General features: G+C 34.4%; 1 protein-coding gene across 1 annotated transcript in view; it reads right to left on the bottom strand.

The window, feature by feature from the left end:
• Positions 1-1614: 1614 nt before the first annotated feature.
• Positions 1615-11175, bottom strand: part of NEK1 (NIMA related kinase 1) — a 44671-nt gene continuing 35110 nt past the window's right edge. The window contains exons 28-34 of the mRNA XM_030449695.1: positions 11032-11114; positions 9847-10064; positions 8493-8647; positions 7447-7658; positions 5097-5230; positions 4715-4847; positions 1615-2857 (exon numbers count right to left, since the gene is read on the bottom strand). Coding sequence (XP_030305555.1) covers positions 2844-2857; positions 4715-4847; positions 5097-5230; positions 7447-7658; positions 8493-8647; positions 9847-10064; positions 11032-11114 — 949 coding nt within the window. The 3' untranslated portion in view covers positions 1615-2843. The remainder of the gene's footprint in view (positions 2858-4714; positions 4848-5096; positions 5231-7446; positions 7659-8492; positions 8648-9846; positions 10065-11031; positions 11115-11175) is intronic.

Here is an 11175-nt window from a genome sequence, read left to right as displayed (position 1 = left end):
GAAAAAGCCACTTGTGACTCTCTTCTTCAGAAAAGATGCCAGGCACCAATGCTGTAGGATTACTGTACGGATTCAGATGAAAACAATGCCAGATAGCAGCCAAGACTCCATCTTCCTCCTGCCACAGGGCATGAGGACACCTTCTCTCTAGTTCTGCCTTACTGCTGAGGTTTTACTCCTTTCTGGTGAAGGTCAGAAAACACAAGGCAAACATGGAGCTATACACTGCACAGCTAGCCAGGAGATTCCCATCTCTTGGTCTACAGAGAGGTCTGCAGGGCAGCACAATAGAGCATTAGGGGTTTGGTTTGGGGGGGCTTTGGGAGGTAAGTGCTTTGGGCTTTTAATTTGTTTGTGGTTTGTTTGCTTGTTTTTTAAAGATTCCTCATCTGAACTAAGGTTGGCTTCAGAGGTCAGGAAGACAAAGTGAGGAATGGGGACATAATTTGAAATCGTTTACAAAGTATATTTTGTGCTAAAAATATCATTCTCTAGCTCAATTTACTACCAGAACTGGAACAGAAAATTGGTTATAGTGAATGCAATATGAATACAAACCAAATACTCAACTAATCTCTGTATGTTATTACATACAGACCAGTCAACTGTCCTGAAGTTACACTGTCCTTGATGTCATTATAGTGTACATTAAATAGGGATTTTAAAATTCAGATAAAAGTATTTCTTTAGCAGAGAAACTTATTTATCATGTTAATTTTATATTAGCTCTTGAGGGATTTCAAGGATATCCAGTATTTGCTTGCAGGTCATTCCTGAAAAGCCGTGCACAATCTATACATGTTTTTCAAAACATTAATTAATAAAAAGCTCTCTCTATAAAGCTTGAGCTGCAGAGTATGTTCATCTTTCTTACCAGAAGCAAGCCAACACACTGCATAAAAATGAAGAATGTAAAAAACATTATTTCAATTTAAAAATAATTTATCACTCCCAACTCTTAGTTTCAGTAAGACAGTAGCATCTTGAGAAAAATCAAAACCATAGGGCACAGAATATACCAGCTAGTAAATTTTCTTTTCACTATATGGTTAATCTGTATTCTTTTAAATCTAAAGTTTTTGGGTCCTCTCTTCCCCCAGTAGGTGGGCAAGGTAAGATTTTGAAAGCAAACCTGAGAAAGGAAAAGAATGCAGACTGATTCTTTATTGAAGTCTTTAGAGAGTATTTGCTATATTTCACAGATGATGTATCTTCTATGAAAATAATTTCTCTGAATAGATTATTCAGCAGTGATAAGTGGAATGGAAGAGAAGCCAATTGAAAAACCCCCAAATTGACTTGTGCTTTCACAACTTTCTCACCAGATGAAACAAGAAGAATTTATCAAGTAAATAATGATTTAAAATTACTGTATTAAAGGCATTTATGATTATTAGTTTTATTCTCATTGCAGGTTCCCAGGATATAGCTGAAATAAAATAAGTTTAGTCTATCTTTAAGAACTGTATATGATTTAAAAAATTAACACTTTTCAGTGGGCAAAACTTTAATAACACCACCATGAAACAATTATACAAAAATCATGTACATATTTTCACAGTTCTAAATAAAATATATATATATATATATGTATACTTGATTTTACAAGTAACATTTGAATGTTTTAGACTGTGACTGGCTGTAGCTGAAAAAAAAATATTCCAATAGGGCAGCTGGAAGTTTGACAGTTCATCAGATTCATAGCAAGCGACTTACTGCATGGGTAAGCCAATAAAGCTGTTCCGGACTGGAAACCAGCAGCATACCTTATGTATGTGCTGTACAGTTCTATTTGGATAGGAGGAACAAGGAAATGGAGGTCAGAAGAAACCTGTTTTTTTAATTTCAGAGTGGGGTAAATCAAGCTACAAACCATGAGCCAATAGATGAGAACTATTACATAGCACTTGTGCCTGCAATATTTTATTTCCCCCCAGGGCTGCTGGAGCCATGAGCATAAGAGTAAGAATTTGAAGACAAACTGGGAAACACCTACTCCTTTCAACTCAACAGCATACTGAATTATCATTGACCAGATTACAAAATTCAGGAGTGCTTAATACTTGTGATTTTGTGAAGGGGTTGGGGACGAGTGGAAAAAAATATTTGAAAAAACTATTCTAGGGTCAAATGAATTTTATAGTCTCAAAAAATCCCAAACATTTCAATGATGACTGAAGAACCAGTTTTCCTTGATTTAGAAACACCATTAAAATATTTCAGATTACATCTGTTAAAAAGTGACAGAAGCCTCCTGCTTCAAAACAGAATTATTATTTTTTTATTAAGAAAAAACTGAAATACTCAAACTGGAACACTGGATTAAGCTGTTTTAAAATACAATCATGAGGGTCATTAAAATTAAGTAATTTCTTTTTATAGGTGTAACAAGAGGCTATTTTAAATATGTAAGTGAATAGCTAGAAGTGGGTACTTATAAAACACAGCAATGCTTCCAAATGCTTATCTGTACCAGCCAACTGTTGATATGGCATAAATTTTGTTTTACATTAGAGGGCTCAGTTTTGTATCATAATATCTAGAAGTATTCTTTTCTATATTTTGTCTAGAATTTAGAGATGACAAGTTTTGGGGTTTTTTGTTTTGTTTGTTGATTTTGGGCATCTAATATTTAATGAACACGTATGAACACAGACACACAAGAGAACTGTATATCAGTTTCAAAAGGCATGTTTTTCCTCTTTTTCATACAATCAACATTCTTTTTTGAAGTCTTGCCTCCCTTGCTCCATGTTACATTCTCCACTACAGTTTGTTCTTAAGCTGTGCAGACTTCAAACAGCAGTATGTAGTACAGCATTAAGAAATTTCCTGAGTCAGGTTTATTCATCATTATCTGTAAAATGGAGAAGAGGGGGAGACAGGGTGAAAAGCAGCAAACACACATACATCAAATCCAGATGGGGTTACAAAATTCAAGAAACCACAATTTTGAGTAAGCAGTAATACAAGAACTCCCATAGTCAGTCACCAGTGAGGTGACTGTTACCAAAACGGCCCTGAAAGCACTATGTGAACAAATAATGAACAATATGTTATCTTTCTTGGATTAGTAAATTTAAGATTATTTCATCTCCAATGGCCTGCTTCAGTTAGAACAATCCTCTTAGTAAAGAGCAGTATAGATTTTTTTTCCTAACTTTTATTTGAAGAGTATGTAACTTTTGAGACAGCTAACAAACATGGTTCTGTCACTTGTCCTCTGTTCACCTTTATTTGCATAAGATTTTTTCTTTAAATATCCAAAATTTAAGGCACTACTTTTTCTTTACAATTTCATAGGCTATCACAGATTTGAAAAATACAGAATTAGAACTGAAGCTATTAAAAATAGGCACTTGAGCATTTTACAAGATGAAAGTCATCTCATTTTAATAGGATTCACTCAGAAAAAGCGCTTACAATCTGTACGCCAACATTGCAGCAAACTGTCATTCATGTGTTTTATTACTAGTTTTAAAATATCCTTAAGGCAAAGTGGCAAGGAAAAGAAATTGGTAACACTACAGTTTGCATTTTCTTCTTATTCTACATTGCCAATCCTTTGCACACTTGAAAAACAAACTGGTACAATATATCTTTCCACTTCTGTCATTAAACTAATAAATTACAATGAAAAAAGAAATTTTCAGATACTTTTCTGCCATACTTTTATAGCACTGCTTGAATACAGCATTGTACTGGTTAGCCTTACTGAGTGGCTCTGTATCAGTAGCAATAAAAACTTGGGAAAATGTAATTTGTATTTAAATTATTTTTTTTTTAGTTATTGTTTTTAAAACGAGCTTTAAAAACTTTTTTGTTCCAAATATTTAACATATATAAAACATAGAAAGCCGTAACCTTGTCTGACTCTTTATTCACTGCTATTACAACACATTTATTAAAGTATTTAAAAGATGCAGAAAGTAGATGTTGGCTAATATGCACTGGAATATTTCTTTCAAAATCTGAATAAAATTAAATAGTGTTTATTGCACACATTTCTGAAACCTGTATAAAATGCTTCAATTTCTATAAAGATTGTAGATTTTAAGAAACAAGCAAACAGGTTTCTCACTGGCAGTGGCCCGTGTGCTAGTTCATGTCAGAGTGACCGTGATAGATCAAGGAACTATTTGCCTGCCTGGTCATCTGAGCTAAGCTAGGCAGGGCTCCCAAGCAAGATGAATTCTCTCTATGTGTTACTGGGCCACACAAAAACTACATTGGATGGTACCTCCTCACCAAGTTCTTCTGAAAAATGACAACTGCAGGATAATGAGCCACATTTTCTTTTCAGAAAAGTAGTGATACTGTAACCCATTAAAAGTAGAGCTCTGGAAAGGAAATTATCACTTTGGCTAAAAATTAATTAATTCTAAGAAAAAATTGGTTTTTAGTTCTCAATGGTTTACTCTCAAATTCCACTTTCCCAATTTATGTGTTTTACAGAAATTAAATAATTATACTGCAATTGTTATGGTTGACTGTTTATGTAAATATGGTTACATCAGAGTGGTCAGCATAGTGAATCAAAGTTTGCCAGATTTTATTGCAGAAATAAAAAAACACTCCTTGTGAAAAAAAGTTATCAGTATAGCCAATAAATATATCAAAGCACAGGTATGTTTTAGAAGTATATTAGAACCTTTTGTATGTAACCAAAAAAGAACATAAGACAAGCCATTAATTATGGATACAGTACGATTACCTTCTTGGTAGGCTCCATCTGCCATTACCAGGTGAAGTATTTTGGCATACAGGTGTTTGTGTTCATTTCCAAGAACAGTCTGAACTATGGTTGAACAAATATCAATGCTCTCATCTTCATCCTCATGTATAGCCTGGGAGAAACCATGTTTCCAAAATTTAAATGGCTATAGAATTAATAGTTCAAATGTATTAAATGCAATTTATAGTTAAACCCAAAGGTTTCTACTTTAATCCACTGGGATGGCATTTTTCTCTGTTAATAATTTAGTGAGTCAAAACAGAATAATATACTAAAGGTTGATTCTAGTCACACAATGCAATTAGCAACTTACAGAGTAAAGAACCCTAGGTACTCGTTTCTTAAAATATTTTCCACGAACCTTTATTTTCTCATAAACTTCAATGAATTTATCAAAGCCTATTTCCTGTTCCAGGTTATATCTCAACTCTTCCAGATGGCTGAAGATACTGTCACATTCTCCATATTCACTGCCAATCTCTCCATCACTATTATCTATAAAGAAAGAAAGAAAACACCCGTAAAACCCCCTCAGTTTTCCTACATTCTTAAATGTTGCTTCTTTGTCCCTAAACTTGGTTTCCACGCAGACCTCTAAATTTAATGAAATCAGGCAGGCTCAGAAGCACTAGCCAGTGTTGGAAAATGTTCCAAATAGCCTGCAAAGGAACAGGAAAAATCCCTTTCTTGACAGCAAAGAAATTCTGAATCCCAAATTAGAAACACCTAGCTCTCTACTCTAAAACCCCGCTCTGATAGTTATCCATAAGACTATTCATATGGAAAGAAACAAGGTGTGGTCTTAATGCAGACTTCTGTTTAGCAAAGCAGTTATTAGGTTGAGTTCCATATAACTGTTCCATGTATTTCTGAGGTGGAACTGATGCAGGGTTCACTGGTTGTCCCACTCTAGGAAAAAAAGCCCCTTACCGAAGCAGCTGTTTTCTACCAAAGAATAAGGACATATATATTAAGAATAATTGATTTAATTTCTGCACTGAGATGCATCTTGTTCCATGAAGTGAATCTAAAAAAGCCCTGTACTAATTCAGTTAAAGTTCCTCATTCTTTGATGAGTGCACTTCCTTTGTGTAGCCAGTGTGTAGTCACTATGCCAGTCAGTTCAATCAATATGATTTTGCTTACATGTGGCAGAAACCTTACAAATAGGTTTGAAACAGTCAAAATTTAGGTAGTTTTAACAAAAAAAAAAAAAAAAAAAGGATCTATTTAAAAATACAAGATAGAATCCCTTTATCCTAATATAAAATGCAAACTGTTTTTGCTAAAGAAAAATGCTTCCTTAAATATGGATTTGAATTATGAAATAACTTACCTAGGGAAAAATGTAATTTTTTTTTTTTTATTTCAGAGCTTACAGTATCAAATCATGTAAAAAATACATTGTATTGCCTGGTAGGTTACAGACATTGGGAGTTAGTATTAATACCCTAATACTTCCAATTCCTACATAGGATAGTGTAAACTATAATTCTGACGAAATCATACCCCTGATTCAAGTGTAAACAGTCACATCAACAAAAAATTAGCACTGAAATAAAAAGAAAAGTTGTGTATGCACTAGAAGTCAATTAGATGACTTCTAATCCTGTATTTAACTTCTGGGTCTCTAAAAGATTTGGTTTCAAGTCCTGTCCTGAGTTTGGAAAGCCTTCCTCCCACTCTCAACAGTGAAACATGCAATTCTTGTGAAATACCACAGATCTAGAAGGGGAGAGACTGACACCAAATACCATAACACCTGAACAACAACTGAATCACAGAAACAGATAGTACTGTGTGTTAATCAATGTATAACATCAGCACTGTCAAAAAAGCAAAGATGGTATTACCTACATTCATCTTAACTTAAAATATGGAGTGGACTGTATGATGTAAATAACATCTTACAGGTATATTCACAGACTTTTGATTTGTTTAAAACTGTCTTCAATAAAACAAAATTACATAAAAGCTATGTAGTAGTCATTGCTCTTCTATATCTTTTTATACCTGTATTTCTAAATGCACTTTATTTTACACCAGTAGTAAAACATTATATTTCAACCAGACTTAGAAAAAACAGAACCAAGACTTCAGGACACCATTGTCTATAACTAATACAAAATGTTATAATAATAATAAATTAGTAATAAATTTTGCTGTTTTATTTTTGGCTTGACTGCACTAATAGCTATGTTGGGCTAAGAATAAGGTTAGTAATTTCATGCTCCTTCTGACTGCCTTTTAAGTCAATTGTAGTTTAAGCAGGATCCCAGGTACTCCAGTCATGTCAATTGCTATTTCTTTTTCACTCTTACATTGCTGTCATGAATTATTCAAAACATATAATGTGCACAGAGTCTTCGATCTGCCATTAAGACAAGTTTCAGACAATTGCATAAAAAGTGACATATACTCAGTGCCTAACAAAATAGGCAACATTTGATTTCTTAGAACCATAGAATGTCAGGTTGGAAGGGACCTCAAGGATCATCTGGTCCAACCCTTCATTGGTTTGCAACACTGAATGATGCTTAGATGTTATTTGGAAAGACTAAATATTATCTGATTTTTTTTCAAAACTTCTGTAGAAAAAATATTAATTAGAACTTTATTTTATTATAAGTATACAATACAAAACCACTCTATTTGTTTTTTTTTTTAACATTAATGAATAACTTATAAAACAGGTACAACAGATATTATACCTGATTGCCATTCCTCATTAAGTGCACTTTCACTGCTGGGGTTATTTTCATCTCCTTCATCCAGCTCTGTACCATTTGTCATGCATTTGATGACACTGGCCTTTAAAGTAGACTCCTCCTCTTCACTGAATTCCTCACTAGGCTGCTCCCTAAGCAACTGTTCCATTGAGGCCCGGAGTTCCCGCAAATCAGTATCTGCCTCTGCAAACATACTAGAAGAAAGTGTTATCAAGTTTATATAATTAATACTTTAGAAGACAAACCCTGTAGGAAGAGCTGATTTCTCATTTACACTATAAAATAAATGAGTAGTAGCTGAAGGGAAAAAAATATTATATTATCATGAAAGACTCAGGGAATAAATATTAGCTAAACAGATAACAGACCTTTTTGTAAAACAATGGTGACAAATCCTCAATTCAACTTTATTAGTAAGATAATTTTTCAAATCTTTGTATTTGTACACTATAATAGAGTCCCTGCAAATATAATGCTCCCCGTTGAGGTAAAATGTGTCTGGAGCAAAAAGAGATGTAGATCTCATCAGAATAGATACACCAGATGATTTCGTCCCTCCAGACTACCCAAGCTGCAGGGAATAATCAAGAGCCAGGGTCAGATTTTGAAGCCCCTGTAAGAATTTGGGAGACTCAGAGGACATCTCAATACAGTATCAGAGAAGACAGATGAGCAAGATTCCCAGAACATATGAAAAAGGAAATGTTCAAGACATTTTTATTTCTAGAAAAGCAGTTGCCATCAACTTTGATATACTTCAGAGGAATGCAAGGTATGGAAGGCAGCAGAATGACAGCTAGGATGGAATTTGGAAAGGAAATTCAGACAGCTACTGTAAGCAGTATAAACCATTAGTTTCTCAGTTCTCTGGAACACGACTCAAAGTAAATGAGTCTTCAATACAGGATTTCTAAAACTTGGGTAAAAAACCCACATTTAACATACTGTGTGTAATTGCTAGAATCTAGTAAAACATATCCTTGATCTAAAGTGCCTGTTGAAATACTTGAGAAACTTGATACACTCACATATCCTCAGAATCAGAGGGTCCTTCTTTGGCTTGCTCATCTTCTGTATCATCTGTTTCAAGATTATGTTGATGTTGCACATCTGCTACACTAGGAACATCAACTAAAGTTTTGTACAGCTTGTAAAGATCTGGAAGTGAACATGTTCTCAACATCTGCAAAGGTAATTAAAAGCCTGCTTAGTAACAATACTACAGGCAGTTGGAGGTTACAGAGTACTTTTTTTTTTCTTTTTCATTTGAAAGTCAAAGTAACAATGTGTCCAGCACAGATATTCTTAACTGCTGAAGATCTCACATCTTGAATATTAACTCTCAGCTAAAAAGAAAGCATTCCTTCTGCCTTTGTGGGTTACAGTGATTGAAAGCTTTAAGAATATCAGCTGACACACAGATCCTTATTTTGTGCATATTTTTTCAATACCTTGACAGCTATCTTGAGAAAAGGAACATTGTGGTAGATAAATAATGTATACACACAGTTGTTTACAATGTATGTATGTCAGTCACAGCTGAGAACCATTTTAAGTACCTGACAATGGAGTATTTTTCAAAATGATATTATTTCTGTTGGTTGGTCACTGAAAACAGTAGCTTTATTTATGGTATATTTCAAGGCAGTTTCATAGTAGAAAGAAATTAAAATTACAAAAGTAATTTGTTGCAATGGAAATAAAGTAACTGTTTGCTCAGTGATTTACCAGAGCTCTCTTTTAAGAAGTCTAAGGAGCTCAAAATATTACAAAATATTCACTGTAGTACAAATACAACAAGAAGTAAACCTAATCTACACAGAGCAGTTTTACCAGTAAGCCTCACCTTCCTTCAGCATAGTTCTGAATATGTGCATGTTTAGTGACTGCTCTTAATGAAACCCTCTAAATTTTAATGAACAAAGTAGTTGTATACCAGCACAGTGTATTCACACAAATGCTTAAATATCACATCGCTCTCAGGAAATTCCAGAAAGTAATGTATGCAGATATTGAAAAGAAGTACTGAATGCCTTCTTGGTGCAGCCAAAAGAGGAAAGGAAATTTGCTGCCCTTTCATCACGTTTAAGCAACAGTAACAATACATCTGTTGTTTTTCTCCAAGTTCTCTGCTATTATGTAGTGCTCATCTGGTACTGCATTAACAGTTGTGACAAAGCACGTAGGGCCAAAACCAGAGACTCTCACTGCTGTGCAAGCCCAGCTGGTAGAAAGAGCACAATGTGGTCATACAACAGGGCAGGCATGGCTACACAAACACCTGCTGGAACAGTTACACCATCTCTTCTGGCCTCATTTAGCTTCAATAAGAAAATAAGCACAATATTACTCTAGTAAGTATTCCTTAGTTTTTTAACTTGCCTTTGGGTCGTTTGCATCAAAAAGCCCTGTAGAAAGTCCAATCAACAATGAATTTTTGCCTTTATTTTTTGCTGGTGATATGGAACGTGAACGAGGTACAAACGGCTCTTCCTGTGAAGACTGAGCTGACATAACTGGTGAGACTGTTGGTACAACTGTGGGTTGTATCACCCTCTGGAATAAGGGTTCAGGTTGCAGACAGTCACTGGAACAAGTTTCTGATGTGGAAAAAGTAAGTCTGTTACAAAGATAAATAGATTAAACCCTCCAAGCTCTTAGCAAAAGGTACTCTTTTTTTTTTTTTTTTTTTTTTTTTTAAATTAAAGGCAAAAATAGATAGCACTGTGGAAGTATTAAAATATATATATATTTTAGTTATATATATATATTTTTTAGGATTTTATCATTTTAACTTATTGATTATATACAGCCCTCAGCTGTAAGTCTGCTCTGTTCTCATGCCATCTAGTTTCTCATTAACCAGTCCATGGCTGAAATTATGGTGTCATCCATTTTCATCTGTCACTTCTTGCCCATTACGAGATTTTTTCACAGCTACATCAACATAATTCATTGAAACACTGGAAAAAAACAACCCCAGTTTGCATAAGCCACCCATGAATAGATGAGACAGTGTCACCAATGATGCTTGACAGTATTTCTGATATATTTTGTATTCTGCTTTAAAACAGGCAGACCTTCTGAAGTTACTATAAAGACCTCCAAGAACAAGCAATCATTCTTCCACACAAAAAAGATAAAAGATTATCATTAGCAGCAGTTTAAACCTTTTTCTATCCAACCTGCAGCTCAGTTAATTTGAGATGTCTATAAAGAAAGTAACACTTTTATTATGTAAAATCCATTAGATTTCATACCATTTTAAACAGTGATTTTAAGGGATTATAACATTCAGAAACTTAACATTCTCTTCTAAGTATCAGTGTGAGCCACTGTCCTGCTCATCTATATCTAGTGTCACTTTGTTACATATTTTTCTCCTAACTGGCAAAAATAACACTCACAACTTGTCTTCCTAATCCATCAGAAATTTCCTTTTAAGAAGTATGAGCTAAAATGAAAATGAAAGCAGAAAACTTGCCCTTTTGGAGTTAGTTAAGAGGTGAGAAGGAATGGCTCAAGTACTCCAGCTACAATAAAACAAACCAAGAGGCTTTGACTAACCTTCTGGAGCTTCCTTTTGTAGTTGCACCTTGTCAAGCGCTAGTTTCTCAGAGGCTACCTCATTTCTTCTGTCATACTGTGCCCTATTATAAAATACCACATCCAGTGGAAATACCATACAAAAGTAGTCATTAGTCTACTGGA

This window comes from Calypte anna, chromosome 4A (assembly GCF_003957555.1).
Source record: "Calypte anna isolate BGI_N300 chromosome 4A, bCalAnn1_v1.p, whole genome shotgun sequence".
Taxonomy (NCBI): domain Eukaryota; kingdom Metazoa; phylum Chordata; class Aves; order Apodiformes; family Trochilidae; genus Calypte; species Calypte anna.
The sequence above is the reverse complement of the archived record's forward strand: the minus strand, read 5'-3'. Positions and strand labels throughout refer to the sequence as shown.